We start from the raw sequence: 20,447 nt of genomic DNA on the forward strand, positions 1-20,447 counted from the left end.
TAGACCCTGTCTCTGTTTATATTACACTAGATCCTGTCTCTGTTTATATTACACTAGACCCTGTCTCTGTTTATATTACACTAGACCCTGTCTCTGTTTATATTACACGAGACCCTTTCTCTGTTTATATTACACTAGACCCTGTCTCAGTTTATATTACACGAGACCCTTTCTCTGTTTATATTACACAAGGCCCTGTCTCTGTTTATATTACACTAGACCCTGTCTCAGTTTATATTACACAAGACCCTGTCTCTGCTTATATTACACTAGACTCTATCTCTGTTTACATCACACTGGGCCCTGTGTCAGTTGTTACTGCACTAGACCCTGTCTCTGTTTATATTACACAAGACCCTGATTCTGTTTACTTGACACAATTTCCTTTCTCACTTTATATTACAATAGAACCTGTCCCTGCTAATACTGCACTCGACCTTGCATCTGTAAGATAGAGACAGATGATAGAGCAATAGATAAATATCGTAAAGATATATATTTGCATGTGTGGGAGAATGCAATCTTTTTTTTTTACTGAGAAGCAGATTTATTCTTGTTAATAGCTATCAGCAGCTGTGGGCAATGTCTAATTTATCTAGTATTGTGTGGGTAATCTTTGTGTTGAGAGGATAGGGTGAAGCTTGTAACAATCTCCCAGAGATGGACTGGGATTGAGGGACAGGACTGAAGGGGAGCAATTCACTGCACTTTGCACTACTTAGTGGCACTTTGTGTGTTAAAGGTTACTAATTCACACTTGTGTTGTCCTATGCCTACTGCTGACAGATTTTAATGCTAAGGATTGTTTTTTCTGCAGTATTTTCCATTGAGCTTTGTCTGGCCCACTGATTGTGTCAGACAGAGCCTGGAACCGTGACCACACAGCACCATCGGATGGGCAGCCGCTGGGTCCTAATGTCCTAAAACTCTCATCTGGTTAATAGGAACAACTGAAAAAAAACACACACCTCGCTCTATATATGTGTGATATGTGGTTGTACAAAATAATGTTTGCAAGTGCATTCTGCAAAAATAAATGATTAACCTCACCAGTTATCTTTCACCATTTTATATCCTTTTATTCAAAATGTAATTGCAGAGTGTTTAATATCATTACCATTTATTGATAATCCATTGTCTTGTGTGCTCTTGTTCAGAAAATGATGTCACACTGACCATTCTGTTACCAAGGTGACCATGTCTGTCCACAGTATTCAGTGGGAAGGGGATTAAATCACACCGAGGATAATGAGCAGCCTGCCACCAGTCTCTGGGCTTTATTGTCCAGTGATCATATCAGCAACACCCAGAAGCTCCTGATATACACGTGGAGTGTGTGATGATTGGTGCAAGTGATGGTAAAAATAAAACTACCTGTGCCTGACATGAAGTTAATAAACCTGTTATTCTCTGACCGAGTATTTCCCTCATTTGAAAAGAGTGAAACACTTGTTACTCTCCAGAGAATTGTGCACTATTTCTGTTTCCACAGTCTTCTTTCTTTTGATTGTTACCTTCACCGTTTCCTCATCAACCTCTTCCAACATTTGTGGGAATGGTCTAGTGCAGTAATAATTGGGGCGAGGAAGAAATGAGTTTTTGTGATAATAATAGAAACAATATTTGCGCAATGATAACTGAAAGATGTCATAGTACTGTGTGTGGTCTAACCAAGGTTCGATACAGGTTTAGCATAACTTCCCTACTTTTCAATTCTATTATTTTTTTCCTATGTATCAAAAGAAAATTGAAATTTAGATGCTTCATCAACCACCCCCCATCTTTTAATCAAAAGCAGCAGTCATCAAATGCTCCCATGACTGTGCCAGTAGCTTGACGTTGCTCCAAGGTGGTGTCCCAGAGCAGCCACCCTCTTGCTCAGGTAAAATTGTTTTGCCGCATTTCCTATACTACAACAGTGAATGCAGTTCAAATGTACTTTGATGTTGTTGTACTTCATTGGCTGTAAAGCACTTTGGGACATCCTGAGGTCACGTAAGGTGCTACATAAGGACAAGTCTTTGTTCCTTTTTTGGAACTTTTCTCCTTCATTTAACAGTCAGTAACGTTATCAATTAGTCTCCTCTTATATTGGAGATATCAAGGAATCGACACAATGTGTGCTTGAACCAAAGCTGATTTATTTTCAGATATCCAGAAAATTAAAATCCAGCCCAGTTGCAGGGGAAACACAACCCAACTGTCAGAATGAACACGGTTCAGTCCTGATGTGATTATCAGCAGAATCCAAACCCTGCAGTCGCTTGTGAACTCGCTGGTGTTTCAGCAGGGTGGATGACTGAGTGAATCTCTTCCCACACACGGAGCAGGCGAATGGCCTCTCCCCAGTGTGAACTCGTTGGTGTTTCCTCAGATAACTTCTGCTTTTAAAGCTCTTCCCACAGTCAGAACATTTAAATGCTCTCCTATTGGTATGAACAACTTGGTGTGCAGTGAGGCTGGATGAACAAGTGAATCCCTTCCCACACTCAGCAGGTAAACGGCCTCTCCCCAGTGTGGATATGCTGGTGAGCCAGAAGATGAGGTGAATTTATGAATCCCTTCCCACACACGGAGCAGGTGAATGGCTTCTCGTCCGTGTGAAAATGCAGGTGTCTCAGATGGTGAGATGATTTCATGAATCGTTTCCCACACACACAGCATATGAACGGTCTCTCTCCAGAGTGAACTCGCTTGTGATCAGTGAGGTGAGATGAACAAGTGAATCTCTTCGCACAAACGGAGCTGGTGAACGGCCTCTCCCCAGTGTGAACCCGCTGGTGTTCATTGAGGTTGGATGAACAAGTGAATCCCTTCCCACGCACAGAGCAGGTGAACGGCCTCTCCCCGGTGTGACTGCGTCAATGAGTTTCCAGCAGGGACGGGGAATTAAATCCCTTTCCACAGTCCCCACATTTCCACGGTTTCTCCGTGGTGCGGGTGTCCTTGTGTCTCTCCAGGTTGGACGATCTGTTGAAGTCTCGTCCACACAGAACACGTGTACAATTTCTTCCTGCTGTGAATGGTGCGATGTAACTGGTTAAAGCTCTTTCCACAGTCAGTGCATTGGAGCACTCACTTGGGTGTGTGTGTCTCGATGCTTTTCCATTCAACTGATGTTTGAAATCTTTTCCCACAGACAGAACAGACAAACATTACTCTTTCCACATTCAAAGGCTGATGATATTCATGTTGCATGGATCGAGTGACTGTCAGATCTTGGTGATGTTTGGTTCGAGTTTCCCTTCTGCAAATCCTCCCCTTCTAATCCCCTGTAAAATAAGTTTACAAAAGCCATCACTGTAAGGACAGGATAGACATTCAGAACAGTCAATTCTAGTTTCTATGGTACGCACATTCATAGAAACAAGAAACATAGAAAATAGGTGAAGGAGTAGGCCATTCGGCCCTTCTCGCCTACACCGCCATTCAATGAGTTCATGGCAGAAAAATGCAACTTCAGTACCCCATTCCTGCTTTCTCGCCATACCCCTTGATCCCCCTAGTAGTAAGGACTTCATCTAACTCCTTTTTGAATATATTTAGTGAATTGGCCTCAACAACTTTCTGTGGTAGAGAATTCCACAGGTTCACCACTCTCTGGGTGAAGAAGTTTCTCCTCATCTCGGTCCTAAATGGCTTACCCCTTATCCTTAGACTGTGACCCCTGGTTCTGGACTTCCCCAACATTGGGAACATTCTTCCTGCATCTAACCTGTCTAAACCCATCAGAATTTTAAACGTTTCTATGAGGTCCCCGCTCATTCTTCTGAACTCCAGTGAATACAAGCCCAGTTGATCCAGTCTTTCTTGATAGGTCAGTCCCACCATCCCAGGAATCAGTCTGGTGAACCTTCGCTGCACTCCCTCAATAGCAAGAATGTCCTTCCTCAAGTTAGGAGACCAAAACTGTACACAATACTCCAGGTGTGGCCTCACCAAGGCCCTGTACAACTGTAGCAACACCTCCCTGCCCCTGTACTCAAATCCCCTTGCTATGAAGGCCAACATGCCATTTGCTTTCTTAACCGCCTGCTGTACCTGCATGCCAACCTTCAATGACTGATGTACCAGGTCTCGTTGCACCTCCCCTTTTCCTAATCTGTCACCATTCAGATAATAGTCTGTCTCTCTGTTTTTACCACCAAAGTGGATAACCTCACATTTATCCACATTATACTTCATCTGCCATGCATTTGCCCACTCACCTAACCTATCTAAGTCACTCTGCAGCATCTTAGCATCCTCCTCGCAGCTCACACTGCCACCCAACTTAGTGTCATCCGCAAATTTGGAGATACTACATTTAATCCCCTCGTCTAAATCATTAATGTACAGTATAAACAGCTGGGGCCCCTCTCTGGTATCCCCACAACTGTAAATCCCTGTCAAACACACTATCCCTACTCCTCGTGCTGAAATCCAAATCCATTACATCATCTCCAACATTTTTTCCTTCTTGCTGAAGATGCTGACTCTGGCTAGGTTCAGTTCTGCACTCAATGGTTTCCCCCTCCCTCTCTTGCCCTGAGGGTGCTGACTCTGGCTGGGTTCAGTTCTACACTCACTGGTTCCCCTCCCTCTCTTCCCCTGAAATGCTGATTCTGGCTGGTTTCTAGTTAGGCCACAGCTAGAGTATGTGTACCAGCCAGAGTCCGCACCTTCAGGGGAGAAACGGTGCTCAGAATTCCCCGGCACTGACATCCATCACCTCGGTGAGAATAATATTTAACCCAAAGATAAGAGAAACCCATCAGATCCTCCCCTGAACACAGATCCGGAGGGACAGTGAGTGTCCCGAACATTGTTATACAGTGTGCTCAATAGTTCCTCCCTGGGTCTGAGCCTTTTGGTGATGATTTGAACTAAACCCAGAAAGAGTCAACACCTTCAGAAGAGGGAGAAAAGTCAACTTAAAAGAAAAATGTTGGGATGTCTGCACAGGGTGGAGGGATTTACAGATTTGGGGGAACAAGAGAGGATAGAATGTTCCATAGAAACTAGAATGATCTTTTCTGAATTTATATCTTGTATTTAGTGATGAGTTTTGTAAACTCCTTTTACAGGATATTAGAAGAGGAGGATTTGCAGACGAGAAACTCAAACCCAATATCACGTCAAGATCTCACAGAATCATTCAATACATCTGGATCTGAATATCATCGATGTTTGAATGTAGAAGGAGAAATCTTTTAACCAGTTACACAGCCTGAAATACATCGCACATTCACAGCGGGGAGAAACTGTACACGTGTTCTGTGTGCAGGGGAAGCTTCAACTGATTATCTAACCTGGAGAGACACAAGAACACCCGCATCATGGAGATACCGTGGAAATGTGGGGACTGTGGGATCGGATTTAATTACCCATCCCTGCTGGAAACTCATCGACGCAGTCACACCGGGGAGAGGCTGTTCACCTGCCCTGTGTGTGAGAAGGGATTTACTCAGTTATCTGGCCTACTGGCACACCAGCGAGTTCACACTGGGGAGAGGCCGTTCACCTGCTCTATTTGTGAGAAGGGATTTACTCAGTTATCTGGCCTACTGGCACACCAGCGAGTTCACACTGGGGAGAGGCCGTTCACCTGCCCTGTGTGTGAGAAGGGATTTACTCAGTTATCTGACCTACTGGCACACCAGCGAGTTCACACTGGGGAGAGGCCGTTCACCTGCTCTATTTGTGGGAAGGGATTCACTCAGTTATTTGACCTACTGGCACACCAGCGAGTTCACTCTGGGGAGAGGCCGGTCACCTGCCCTGTGTGCGAGAAGGGATTCACTCAGTTACCCATCCCTGCTGGAAACTCATCGACGCAGTCACACCGGGGAGAGGCTGTTCATCTGCCCTGTGTGTGAGAAGGGATTTACTCAGTTATCTGGCCTACTGGCACACCAGCGAGTTCACACTGGGGAGAGGCCGTTCACCTGCTCTATTTGTGAGAAGGGATTTACTCAGTTATCTGGCCTACTGGCACACCAGCGAGTTCACACTGGGGAGAGGCCGTTCACCTGCTCTATTTGTGGGAAGGGATTCACTCAGTTATTTGACCTACTGGCACACCAGCGAGTTCACTCTGGGGAGAGGCCGTTCACCTGCCCTGTGTGTGAGAAGGGATTCACTCAGTTATCTGGCCTACTGGCACACCAGCGAGTTCACACTGGGGAGAGGCCATTCACCTGCTCTATTTGTGGGAAGGGATTTACTCAGTTATCTGGCCTACTGGCACACCAGCGAGTTCACTCTGGGGAGAGGCCGTTCACCTGCTCTGTGAGTGGGAAGGTATTCACTCAGTCATCCAATCTGCTGAAACACCAGCGAGTTCACAAGTGACTGCAAGGGTTGGAATATGCTGTTATTGCTGCTGTTAATCACATCCCGACTGGACCATGTTCATTCTGACAGTTGGGGTTTGTTTCTGCTGATGTTAAAACACTATAACTGGGCTGGACTTTAATATTCTGGATATATTGCTGATTGTGTTGTCCGGGCTGCAGTGTCCATTTAAGATCCGCTATCTGTGATCTTTCCCCTTAATTTAGGGACTCTCATCAGAAATTAGTTTAAAATAAAATTATGAACTTTTACTTCAATCCTAAATTGATCTTTGGTACAAAATCTAGAATTCACTGTCTGAAAGATTTCACTGTTTAACTTCTCCAATTAGAAAGTGTTGATTAATCCTTGCTGACAATTCTTACTGACTTGCACATTACACACAGTGGCCCCTCCATTATCCACCAGAAAGAAGGGGAATGGGAATTGTTGGGGAATCGGTGTCCCCAAATGTTGCCCCTCCGTCTGGTACAGCAACCTCCTCGGCACGGGAATGGAGATGTCCAGACCAAGTAACGGGCTGAGTTTAAACTTTCTGGGCCTGTGGGGTTGGTTTATATCAGACAGGAGGAGATTGGTGTCAGTGACTGTGGGGTTGGTTTATATCAGACAGGAGGAGATTGGTGTCAGTGACTGTGGGGTGGGTTTATATCAGACAGGAGGAGATTGGTGTCAGTGACTGTGGGGTTGGTTTATATCAGACAGGAGGAGATTGGTGTCAGTGACTGTGGGGTGGGTTTATATCAGACAGGAGGAGATTGGTGTCAGTGACTGTGGGGTTGGTTTATATCAATCAGGAGGAGATTGGTGTCAGTGACTGTGGGGTTGGTTTATATCAATCAGGAGGAGATTGGTGTTAGTGATTGGGCTTGGTTTCTATCAGACAGGATAAACTAATCACATTTGGAGAAGAGATATAATTTTTATATCTAATGTTATTCTTATATTTTAGAAGGGAGACACAACAAGTGCAGTAAACCACAGACCAGCTTAATGCAGTCAGCATGGATTTCAAAAGGGAAGGTCATGCTTGACCAACGTTAGTGAATTCTTTGAAGAAGGAACAGAAACGGTAACCAAGGGTAATGTAATATGCTTGGATTTTCAAAAGGCTTTCGATAAGATACCACACAGTGGATTCATGACTAAAGTCAGAGCATGTGCCCCTGGTTGTTGACCCCTCTGCTAAGGGAAATAGGTCCTTCCTAGCCATTCTATCTAGGCCCCTCATAATTTTATACACCACAGTTAAATCTCCCCCTCAGCCGCCTCTGTTCCACAGAAAACAACCCCAGCCTATCCAATCTTTCCTCATAGCTAAAATTCCCTCGTCCTAGCAACATCCTCGTAAATCTCCTCTGTACCCTGTCTAGTGCAATCACATCTTTCCTGTAATGTGGTGACCAGAACTGCATGCAGTACTCTAGCTGTGGTCTAACTAGTGCTTTATACAGTTCAAGCATAACCTCCCCGCTCTTATATTCTGCGGCTAATAAAGGCAAGTATTCCGTATGCCTTCTTAATCACCTTATCTACCTGGCCTGCTACCTTCATGGATCTGTGCACTCCAAGGTCCCTTTGTTCCTCTACACTTCTCAGAGTCCTACCATTTAATGTGTGTTCCCTTGCCTTGTCAGCCATCCCCAAATGCATTACCTCAAACTTCTCAGGTTGAATTCCATTTGCCACTTTTCTGCCCACCTGACAGGTCCATTGATATCTTCCTGCAGGCTACAGCTTTCTTCTTCATCATTAACCACATGGCAATTTTTGTATCGTCTGCAAACTTTTTAATCATGCACCCCTACATTCAAGTCTAAATCATTGATGTATACCACAAACAGCAAGAGACCCAGTACTGAGCCCTGTGGAACCCCACTGGAAACAGTCTTACAGTCACAAAAACACCAGTTGACCATTACCCTTTGCTTCCTGTCCATGAGCCAATTTTGGATCCAACTTGCCACCTTCCCTCGGATCCCAGGGCGTTTATTTTTCTGACCAGTCTGCCATATGGGAACTTGTCGACAGCCTTGGCCAAGGATAGGGGAGTGGGACTTGCTGAGGTGCTCTTGCAGAGAGCTGGCACAGGCTCAACAGGCCGCATAGCCCTCTTCCGTGCTGTAATCATTCTATGATTCAATGGGAAGATCCTTGTAGACTACATCAAATGCGCTCATCGACCTTCCTTGTTATCTCCTCAAAACATTCAATCAAGTTAGACACGACCTTCCCATAACAAATGCATGCGTACTGTTCTTGCTTAATCGATGCCTTTCTAAATGACAATTAATACTGTCCCTCAGAAATTCTTCTATCATTTTCTCACCACTGAGGTTAGGCTGACTGGCCTGTAATTACTCGGTCTATCCGTTGTTCCCTTTTTAAATAACAGTACAACGTTAGCAGTCCTCAGCACCACACCAGTAGCCAGAGAGGATTGAAAATGATGGTTAGAACCTCTGCTATTTCCTCTCTTGCTTCTCATAACTGCCTGGGATACACTTCATCTGGGCCTGGGGATTTATCCACTTTCAAAAGATGTTACCTTAATACTATCTCACTATATTTATCTCACCTAATATTTAACACTCCTCCTCCTCCTTAACTACAACGTCTGCATCGATCCTCTCTTTTTTGTAAAGACAGACACAATATATTCATTAAGAACCATTCCCACATCTTCCGTCTTCACACACAACCTTCCTTGTTGGTCTCCTACTCATTCTTTAGTTATCCTCTTCCTCTTAATGTATTTATAAAACATCTTTGGGTTTTCCGTGATTTTACTTGCCAATATTTTTTCATGCTCTCCTAATTTCCTTTTTAGTTTCACCCCTGCACTTTCTATACTCGTCTCGGGTTTCTGCAGTATTGCACTCTCGGTATCTGACATAAGCTTCCCTTTTTTGTCTTATCAAAACCTTTATGCCCCTTGATATCCAGGGGACTCTAGATTTGGGAGTCCCACCCTTTTTCTTGTGGGAACATATTTGATCTGAACCCTCAGGATCTCCTCCTTGAATGCCTCCCACTGCTCTGACATTTCAAGTAGTTGTTTCCAGTCCACTTTTGCTAAATCACATCTCAGCTTATTAAAATTGGCCTTTCCCCCAATCGAGAACTTTTACTCCTTGTCTACTTTTGTCCTTTTCCATAACTACCCTAAATCTAACTGAATTATGATCACTACCACCAAAATACTCTCCCACTGATACCCCCTTCCACCTGTCCAGCTTCATTCCCTGAAACTAAATCCCTCACTTGTTGGGCTTGCTAGGTACTGGCTAAAAAAGTTCTCCTGAATGCATTTTAAGAATTCTGCTCCCGCTATACCTTTCACACTGATTCCATCCCAGTTAATGTTAGGGTAGTTGAAATGCCCTACTCTTATTGCCCTATTATTTTTGCACTTCTCAGAAATATGCCTACATATTTGCTCGTCTATCTCCCTCTGTCTATTTGGGGGTCCCAGCAGTGTAACTTTCCCTTTACATGATGTTTGGTTTGCACTTCCTATCTATAAATGCTCCACTTCTAAAATCCTGTCGTGAGTTTAGAAAGGGGTAACAAGGAGAATGTTGCCTTGTGTCCCCCTTTCCCAGCCCAGGGGCAGTGAAGCTGATTTTCAGGCCCCAGCTGCTGCACAGGTTGGTTGAAAGTATAAAAATAGTAATGGCGGCTGCAATACCCACAAGCCCCCACGTTCCAGCCGCCATGCTAAGTTGTCGCTGACAACACAAATGTGCCATTATCGATAGAACTTTCTCGGTGCCGCGCATGCTCACTTTCACATGGTTCATCTCCGACTCTTCCCTTCCCTTCCTCGACTTCTCTGTCTCCATTTCTAGGGACAGGCTATCGACAAACATCCACTATAAGCCAACTGACTCCCACAGCTACCTGGACTATACTTCTCCCACCCCACTTCCTGTAAGGACTCCATTCCATTCTCCCAGTTTCTCTTGTCTCTGTTCTGATGACGCCACCTTCCTTACTCGTGTTTCTGATATGTTTTCCTTTTTCCTCAACCATGATTCCGTAGACTGTGGCCGTGCTATTTCCCGCACCTCTGCTCTCACCCCTTCCCCTCCCTCTCAGAACCACGACAGGGTTCCCCTTGTCCTCACCTTTCACCCCACCAGCCTCAATAGATCATCCTCTGCCATGTCTGCCACCTCCAGTGTGATCCCACCACTAATCATATCGTCCCCTCCCCTCTCAGCATTCTGAAGGGACCGCTCCCTCCACAACACCCTGGTCCACTCCACAATCACCCCAAACACCCCCTCCCCTTCCCACGGCACCTTCCCGTGCAAGCACAGCAGATGCAACACCTGCCCTTTTCCCTCCTCCTTTCTCACTATCCAGGGGCTCAAACACTCCTTCCAGGTGAAACAGCGATTTTCTTGTGCTTTTTGCAATTTCGTATACTGTATTCATGATCACGATGCATAGGATTATATAGGATATACGGCACAGAAACAGGCCATTCGACCCCAGCAGACCATGCCGCTGTTTATGCTCCACTCCCGTCTTTCCTTGTCTAAATCTGTCAGCATAACCCTCTATTCCCTTCTCCCTCATATGTTTGTCTAGCCTCCCCTTAAATGCATCGATACTATTCGCTTCAACCACTCCCTGTGGTAGCGAGTTCCACATTCTCACCACTCTCTGGGTAAAGGATTTTCTGAATTCTCTATTGGATTTCCTGGTGACTATCTTATATTAATAACCTCTAGTTATGCTCTTCCCCACAAGTGGAAACACTCTCTCTCTATCCACCCTATCAAAAATGTTCATAATTTTAAAGACCTTTATTATGTCATCCCTCAGCCTTCTTTTTTCAAGAGAAAAGAGACCCAGCCTGTTCATCCTTTCCTGATGTGTATACTCTCGCATTTTTGGTATCATCCTTGTAAATCTTCTCTGCACCCTCTGCAGTGCCTCTATATCCTTTCTACAATATGGCGACCAGAACTGTACGCAGTACTGTGTGTGGTCTAAGCAAGGTTCAATACAGCATAATTTCCCTATTTTTCAATTCTATATCTCCAGAAATAAACCCGAGTGCTTTGTTTGCATTTATATGGCCTTGCTAACCTGGGTCACAACTTTTTGTAATTTGTGTACTTGTACTCCGAGATCCCTTTGTTCCCCTACCCCGCCCTTCTCACACCCTTCATAAAATAAATGAATTCCCTCTTCTTCCTACTAAAATATAATACAGGTACAACGTCTGAAATCCAGCAACCTCGGGACTGAATCCGTGCCGGTTTTTGCCTTTTACCAGATTTCGGACCTCGCTGTTGGCACTCCTCACTGGCTGCCGATTCATGCCGCCCGCGGCCCCCGGCACTGTGTTTTTTACCGGTTTCCTCGTCCCTCGCCGCCCGATGTTGCCATCTTGGCCGCCTCAAAAATGGCCGGTTTTCGGATAATTACGGTTTTCAGAATTCCGGATTCAGGACATTGCACCTGTACCTCACATTTATCCGTGCTAAACTTCATTTGCCAAATATATGCCCATTCTGCAAGTTTAGTAATGTCCTCCTGTAATTTGTTGCAGTCCTCCTATCTCCCCCAATTTGGTGTCATCCACAGATTTGGAAATTGTGTTTTTGGTTTCAAATATAAATTGTTATTATAAATTGTGAACAGCAGTGGTCCCAGCATTGATCCTTGTGGGACACCACTACCCCATTCTGCCACTGTGAATAGCTATCCTTTACCCCTATTCTCTGCTTTCTGTCTTGAAGCCAGATTGCTATCCATTCTGCTGCTTGTCCCCTGACTCTGCATTCTCTGACCTTGTTCATCAGTCTATTATGGTGTACGTTATCGAAGGCCTTTTGAAAATCTAGATAAATTACATCAACTACATTATCATTGTCTACTCTCTTACCTCTTCAAAAAATTCAATGTTGATCAAGCAAGACTTTCCCTTTTGAAATCCATGCTGACTATTCATAATATATTTTGAGAAACATAGACATAGAAAACATAGAAAAATAGGTGCAGGAGTAGGCCATTCGGCCCTTCGAGCCTGCACCACCATTCAATAAGATCATGGCTGATCATTCACCTCAGTACCCCTTTCCTGCTTTCTTTCCATACCCCATGATCCCTTTAGTCATAAGGGCCATATCTAACTCCCTCTTGAATATATCTAATGAACTGGCATCAACAACTCTCTGCGGTAGAGAATTCCACAGGTTAACAACTCTCTGAGTGAAGAAGTTTCTCCTCATCTCAGACCTAAATGGCTTACCCCTTATCCTTAGACTGTGTCCCCTGGTTCTGGACTTCCCCAACATTGGGAACATTCTTCCTGCATCTAACCTGTCCAGTCCTGTCAGAATTTTATATGTTTCTATGAGATCCCCTCTCATCCTTCTGAACTCCAGTGAATACAGGCCCAGATGATCCAGTCTCTCATCATATGTCAGTCCAGCCATCCCGGGAATTAGTCTGGTGAACCTTCGCTGCACTCCCTCAATAGCAAGAACGTTCTTCCTCAGGTTAGGAGACCAAAACTGAACACAATATTCCAGGTGAGGCCTCACCAAGGCCCTGTACAACTGCAGTAAGACCTCCCTGCTCCTATACTCAAATCCCCTAGCTATGAAGGCCAACATACCATTTGCCTTCTGCACCACCTGCTGTATCTGCATGGCAACTTTCAATGACTGATGTTCTTCTATTTTTTCCTTTAGCAGGGTATCCATTATTTTTCCTACCTCCGATGTTAAACTGCCTGGTCTATAATTATCTGGACATGTTCTGTCCCCTTTCTTAAATATAGCTATTACATTAGCTATCCGCCAGTCATCTGGCACTACACCTTTTTCTAACGAATTACTAAACATGTATAGTAATGCCTTTTCTATCTTTTCCCTAGATTATTTTAAAATGCGTGGGTGCAATCCATCCGGACCAGGGGTTTTATCCTCTTTGAGCTTGATTAGTTTATTTAATATATCCCCTTTTTTAATTTAAATGCACTTATCTAATTTCTAATCTCATCATCCAATGTCATGTCCACCTGTTCTATCTCCCTGGTAAATATTGAAGCGAAATAATTATTTAATATTGCTGCCGTCTCTCCACCGTTACCTATGGTATTATCCTGTCTATCCCTTAATGGCTCTATTCCCATCCCAGCCTTCCTTATTTTATTGATGTGCCTGTAAAATATTTTACTATTTTGTTATTTAGCTGGTTCTGATTTGTCCCCTTTTTTGAAAATGGGAACTACGTGCGCTATCTTCCAATTTTAGGCAACAATCCCTGACTCTGTTGAGCTGTTGAGGATACGGGCAAGGCGCTAACTCCTGGAGGCCCCACTCCATGAGCCTACAACCTTCAGCGGGGTCAGTGGTGGAGTTCCGCAGTGGGAGTGATCCCAGAGTAACTGTCGGGATCACACACCCGTGGAGGTTCCGGGTTGTGTATTTTTAGTTATCCTGGTGTCTAACTTGCACACATCACTAAAACAGGGAATTCCTGAAAACACACTGCAGGTCCTTTATTTGGAGATAAAATGTCTTGTTGTATAATTGTACTAGCAGTTAACAGGCTCCTGTGAACTTCTCTGTCTGCTATTTTAATGCAGACTTTAACCAATTTATTTTAAACGGATTTGTTTTAAATGTGTTAATGCCTGCCTTAAAATGGTAGACTCAGGACTGTCCCACAAACACATTAAATCTTCCTAGAATAATTACCACAGTCATCTTTATACTGGAAACATAAACCTGCCGTTCCACTTTCAGTCAGGACCAAATCGCAGTTTTACACCAATCTCTGATTGGACAGCACGTTCCCAGCATTCACCGTTGTTCTTCCCGACTCTAAACACTATTGTAAAGGAGCCTTCTGTTCCATGCCCAGGAACTCTGAACCATGGACGAGACGGCTGGAACACTTTTCTTATACACCTCAAGATTACCTCGCACGGCGACTTTGCTGTCAGTGAAGAGAGCTGAGAAAGACCAAAGTGCCATTTGCTCCTCTCAGTGTGGCTCTGAAGGACTGTGTCCAGGCTGAAGTTCTGTTCCCGCCGTACAATCCTCCCCCCAGATTGTTCTCTCTGAGCTCCAGCCATGTGATGCTTAAACACTCAGGTGGGAAAGTCAAAAATCTACAGCAAAGCTGATTTATTTGACTTCTATCCAGAATATCCTGGCCACCTACTCATCATCTTCTTCTTTTGTATAGCAGTAGCAAAGCAAATCAAATGTCAATATCTAAGTTGGATATCCAGGCCAAAGCTTCCTGCGTATCAGTGTGGATATCTTGTAGGCTGCCTGCGAATGTCCTCTGATGGCAGTGGGAAGGATAGAGAGGAGCAAATTTGCAGGGAAATTACAGAGAGGTGCAAGAACTATAGAATAGTGATAACAGGGACTTCAATTATCTTAATATAGACTGGGATAGTAATAATGTAAAGGGCAGAGAGGGGGAAGAATTTCAAAAGCATGTTCAGGTGAACTTTCTTGATCAGTATGTTTTCGGCCCAATGAGGAAGGAGGTATTGCTGGATCTGGTCCTGGAGAATGAGGTGGGTCAAGTGGAGCATGTTTCACTAGGGGAACATTTAGGGAACAGTGATCGTAGTATCCTAATGTTTTGGTTAGCTATGAAAAAGAACAGAGAGCAATCTATAGTCAAAATACTTAATTGGAGGAAAGCCAATTTCAGTGGGATGAGAATGGATCTGGCCCAGGTAAATTAGAATCAAAGCTTGGCAGGCAAAACTGTAATTGAACAATGGAGATGGTTCGGACAAGTGTGGATTAATTAAGGAAAGCCAACATGGATTTGTTAAAGGCAAATCGTGTTGAAATAATTTGATTGAGATTTTTGATGAGGTGACAGAGACAGCTGATCAGGGCAAAGTGGTTGATGATCTGTACATGGACTTCCAATTTGTTTGTTAAAGTTCCACATTATAGGCTTGCCAGCAAAGTTGAAGCCCATGGAATAAAAGGGACAGTGGCAGCATGGATACAAAACTGGTTAAGTGACAGGAAAGAGAGAGTAGTGGTGAATGGTATACAGTGGTGTTCCCCATAGGTCGGTACAAGAACCACTGCTTTTCCTGATGTATATTAATGATTTGGACTTGGATGTAGAGGGCGGTATTTCAAAATTTGCAGATGACTCAAAACTTGGAAGTCTAGTGAACAGTGAGGAGGATGGTGATAAACTTCAAGAGATCATAGACAGGCTGGTGCAATTGGTGGACACTTGGCAGATGAAGTTTAACACACAAAAGTGCAAAATGATACATTTTGGGGGGAAGAATGAGAAGAGGCAATATAAATGAAAGGGTATATTTTGAGAGGGGGTGGGTGCAGGAACAGGGAGACCTGCTGGTATATGTGCACAAATTATTGAAGTTGACAGGGCAAGATGAGAAAGCAGTTTACAAAGTATAGGGGATCCTGGGCTTTATAATTTGAGATGTAGAGTATAAAAGCAAGGAAGTTATGATGAACTTTTATAAAACACTGGTTCAGCCACAATTGGAATATTGTGTCTAATTCTGGGCACCACACTTTAGGAAGGATGTGAAAGCTTTAGAGAGGGTTCAGAAAAGATTTACAAGAATGGTTCCAGGGAAGAGTGACTTCAGTCACGTGGCTAGACTGGAGAAGTTGTGGCTGCTCTCCTTAGAGCAGAGAAGATTGAGAGGAGAATTGATAGAGGTGTTCGAAATCATGAGGGGTCTGGACAGAGTGGATAAAGAGAAACTGTTCCCATTGGCCGAAGAATCGAGAACCAGAGGACACAGAGTTAAGGTGATTGGGCAGAGGAACCAAAGGCGACATGAGGAAAAACTTTTTAATGCAGCGATTGGCTAGGATCTGGCCTGAAAGAGTGGTGGAGGAAGATTCAATCGTGGCTTTCAAAAGGGAATTGGATAAGTACCTGAAAGAAATATATGTGCAGGGCCATGGGGAAAGGGCGAGGGAGTGGGACAAGCTGAAATGCTCCTGCACAGGTACAGGCTTGATGGGCTAAATGGCCTCCTTCTGTGCTGTAAGAATTCTATGATTAAACTCCAGCCCAGTTACAGGAGTTATTAACATCAGAAGAAACAAAGCCTAACTATCAGAATGAACAGCAGCAATAACAGCAGAATCCAACCCCTGCAGTCACTTGTGAACTTGCTGGTGTGTCAGCAGGTGGTATGACCGAGTGAATACCTTCCCACACTCAGAGCAGTTGAATGGCCTCTCCCCAGTGTCAGTGCGCTGGTGTACAGTGAGTCCAGATGATCGCCTGAACCCAGTCCCGCAGTGAGAGCACCTGAATGGACTATTGTCAGTGTGAACACGTTGATGACAGCTCAGTTCCCTGGAAGTTTTATAACACTTCCCACAGTCCGAGCATTTAAAAGGTCTATCCTCAGTGTGAACTCGCTGATGATTTTCCAGCTCAGATGGGTAATTGAATCACTTCCCACAGACCCCACATTTACACGGTTTCTCCCCGGTGTGACTGCATTTGTGTTTCGCCAGGCCAGAGGATCGACTGAAGCCTCGTCCACACAACAAACATGTACACGGTTTCTCCCCGCTGTCAACGCTGCTTTTTGATTCCATGTTCAAAGACTAGTGATAGTTAGGTCATGATGACACGAGTGACTCTGTCAGATCTTGATGTGATGTTTGGGTTGAGCTTCGCGTCTGCAAATCCTCCACTTCTAATGCCCTGGGAAATGAATATAAAACAGGAAAAAGGGAGTATGAGAGAGAAAAAATGAATGGCAGGTTGTGAAATTGAGCTGAGTGAATCTGGTCATTTATGGGGTCGCACTATAAAAAAGTGACCACCATTGGTGGAAGGGTCGAGAACCAGAGGACATAGATTCAAGGTGCTTGGCAAAAGAACCAAAGGTGACATAAGAAAAAAAATGTTTACGCAGCGAGTGGTTAGGATCTGGAATGCACGGCCTGAAAGGGTGGTGGAGGCAGACTCAACTGTGGCTTTCAAAAGGGAATTGAATAATTATCTAAAATAAAACTATTTGTAGGGCCACGGGGAAAAGATTGGGGAGTGGAACTTGCTGAAGTGCTCTTGCAAAGAGTCAGCATGGGCTCGACGGGCTGAATGGTCTCCTTCCGCGCTGTAACCATTCTATGATTCTAACATCTCCAAGTTCCCCTCCAAGTCACACACCATCCTGAATCAGACATATATTGCCATTCCAGGTACTCCCTATCTAACTGTGGGAGCAAATGCGGACTGCAGCAATCAACGGGAAACTGGGGAGTGGCAATATATTGCCAGTGACTGCCACATCCAAAGAATAAATTAAAACAAATCTGTATATGTAAAAAGGACGTAAAGCCTCTGCAGAAATACTTAATCCTAAAACTCTTTTCTATTGTGCACAGTGTCTGTTTAACAATCTAATCTCCCCCAGAACCCATCACCCCGGACAGCCCCACATGGGCAATTGTTGGTCCCACTAGGCCCAGGGCCCAGAGCCCACCTCCCCGGACAGCCCCACATGGGGAATTGTTGGCCCCACTGGGCCCAGAGCCCACCTCCCCGGACAGCCCCACATGGGCAATTGTTGGTCCCACTGGGCCCAGAGCCCACCTCCCCGGACAGCCCCACATGGGCAATTGTTGGTCCCACTGGGCCCAGAGCCCACCTCCCCGGACAGCCCCACATGGGCAATTGTTGGTCCCACTGGGCCCAGAAGTACCTGGGGTGAAACCCAGCAGCTTCTACTCCATCCCCACTCCCGCTCAAACTGCTGCAACAAACAGAGCCCCACAGGAGGCCCGGCAGCGCCTCCTACCCGCACCGAGTGCCCACCCCTGGACAGAGCGGCCTGCAATTGCTGGGCCTGCTGTATAAATACAAGGTGTTGTTGTCCTTGTGCGGGGGAGCCTCTCACTGCCCCCGGGCGGGTGGGCTCTGACTCGGGCCTGAGATCCGCACTTGGTGTTGCTGAGGCCGCGCTCAGTTTCCAGGAGCCGCACCGTGCATGCTCCACGCAGGGAGACGGTCTCCGGGCAGCAGCCCTTCACGCGCCTGCACGTTATGCCCCCACTGATGGAGATAGGGCCTATTCAACCACGCGGAGCCCTCTGCGTAAGGACATCCACCATAATCGCTTTTTGCTCTAGCAACACTGAAAGAAGTTAATTTGGAGCGGAGACATGCTGTGTAATCGGGCGCAAACGCTCCTGCACAGCCCAGACATCACTTGTTTCCCACTTGGCATGAGATGAATATATTAATTGTAACAATTGATTTGATTTTAAATAATTTAGATTACATATTGAACCATGATTCTCTAATTGTATTTCCCAACTCAGATTCAACTCCTCGTTTATTTTCTTCCTCTCAACTAGACAGGTGTTGAAAAGATCATTCAGTTCCCTCTTTCCATGTCACTGTTAGTTAAAGATACAGAGGTTGATTGATTGTGGAAAACAGTGACTGGGCCCCCCACCCCCCATCCCCATCATGCAGCACCTTCAGTATTGACCCACAAGCTCAGAATTACTACTTGGCAAGGTACTGGAGGACAAACAGTGACTGGGACTAAACGCCAGCATCACGCAACAAGTTCAGAAGTGAAATGGAGAAAAATCAGAAATGTGATGAATCTGGATTTTAAACAGCTAGGATGTGACGAGGAGGGTGTTATGCTCATAATAAATGGTCAGACCGAGTACTGTGTGTAATGAGCAAGTGTGACCGTAGCTCCTTTACTGTAGTTCCAGAATGCAGGCACCTCGTGGGTGGCCTGTTTATATACTGTGCTCCCAAGGGATGCTGGGATCCCTTGGGACTCCCAAAAGGTAGGCCCTCTGGTGGACAGGTATGATACAGGTTACAAGGTGTTAAATACATAACATCACTTCCCCGTAAAGTCAACAATATACACTTATTAACAAGGTGAGACGATCTGGGGCTTTGCGTTCCCTTGTCAATCGTCTCGGTACAAATACTGGTGTGGTTGGGTTGGTCAGTTCTTCATTGGGCTGTTGGGCAGCCAGCCTTGCCGGGCTGCTGGGGATGATGAGTTCTGTTTCGTGGTCAACTTGATGTCAGTTACCACGTGTGTGTGTGTGTTGGAAGGTCAAAGTTGGATGTGTCCTCTTCAGGTTGTACGTAGCTGTTGGTGAACTGCAGCTTAATTTGGTCCAAGTGTTTTCTGTGCATTTGTCCATTGGTCAGTTTGACCTGAAACACCCGATCCCCACTTTGGCTGTGACTATGCCAGCAAGTCATTTGGGCCCATGTCCATAATTGAGCATAAACACAGGATCATTGATCTCAATATCGCATGACAAGTTTGCGCAGTCATGGTACACACTTTGTTGAGGCCGCTTGTCCTCCACGTGATCATGTAGATCAGGGTGGACCAGTGAGAGCCTTGTTTTAAGCACCCTTTTCATGAGCAGCTCGGCGGGGGAATCCCTATAAGTGAGTGGGGTTTGGTGCGGTAGCTGAGCAGTACTCGGGACAACTGGGTCTGCAGGGAGCCTTCCGACACGCGTTTCAAACTTTGCTTGATGGGCTGAACTGCCCGTTCTGCCTGGCCATTGGATGAGAGCTTGAACGGCGCAGATGTGACATGTTTGATCCTATTGCAGGTCATGAACTCTTTGAATTCGGCAATGGTGAAGCACGGCCCATTGTCGCTGACTAGGACATTGGGCAGGAAATGCGTGGCAAACATAGCTCGTAGACTTTCAATGGTGGCCGTGGACGTGCTTACACAAATTATTGCACGTTCATTCCACTTTGAGTAAGCATCTACGACAACCAAAAACATTTTGCCTCAGAATGGGCCCGCATAGTCTACATCGATCCTCGACCACGGTTTGGATGTCCAGGACCATAAACTTAGCAGTGCATTTTTCAACTGAGAGCAAGTGTTGCTCTGGTGCACACATGACTCTAAATCTGAGTCGATGCCTGGCCACTAACATGGGATCTGGCTATGACTTTCATCATCACGATGCCTGGGTGGGTGCTGTGCAGTTCACAAATAAATGTGTCTCTGCCTTTCTTGGCCAAAACCACACGATTGCCTCACAAGAGACAGTCCGCCTGCAGGGACAGCTCATCTT

General features: G+C 45.2%; 1 protein-coding gene and 1 long non-coding RNA gene across 3 annotated transcripts in view; one reads left to right on the forward strand and one right to left on the reverse strand.

Moving 5' to 3' along the window:
- Positions 1–1,052, forward strand: part of LOC139273814 (uncharacterized) — a 41,329-nt gene extending 40,277 nt beyond the window's left edge. For both annotated transcript variants that reach the window (XR_011595384.1, XR_011595385.1), the window contains exon 4: positions 818–1,052. This is a non-coding gene — a long non-coding RNA (uncharacterized lncRNA). The remainder of the gene's footprint in view (positions 1–817) is intronic.
- Positions 1–20,447, reverse strand: part of LOC139274165 (zinc finger protein 850-like) — a gene marked incomplete at its 5' end in the record, with an annotated part of 94,420 nt that overhangs the window by 67,708 nt on the left and 6,265 nt on the right. Inside the window, one exon of the mRNA XM_070891204.1 lies at positions 2,254–2,525. Within this exon, the coding sequence (XP_070747305.1) occupies positions 2,254–2,525 (272 nt within the window). The remainder of the gene's footprint in view (positions 1–2,253; positions 2,526–20,447) is intronic.

Source organism: Pristiophorus japonicus, chromosome 9, assembly GCF_044704955.1.
Source record: "Pristiophorus japonicus isolate sPriJap1 chromosome 9, sPriJap1.hap1, whole genome shotgun sequence".
Classification (NCBI taxonomy): domain Eukaryota; kingdom Metazoa; phylum Chordata; class Chondrichthyes; family Pristiophoridae; genus Pristiophorus; species Pristiophorus japonicus.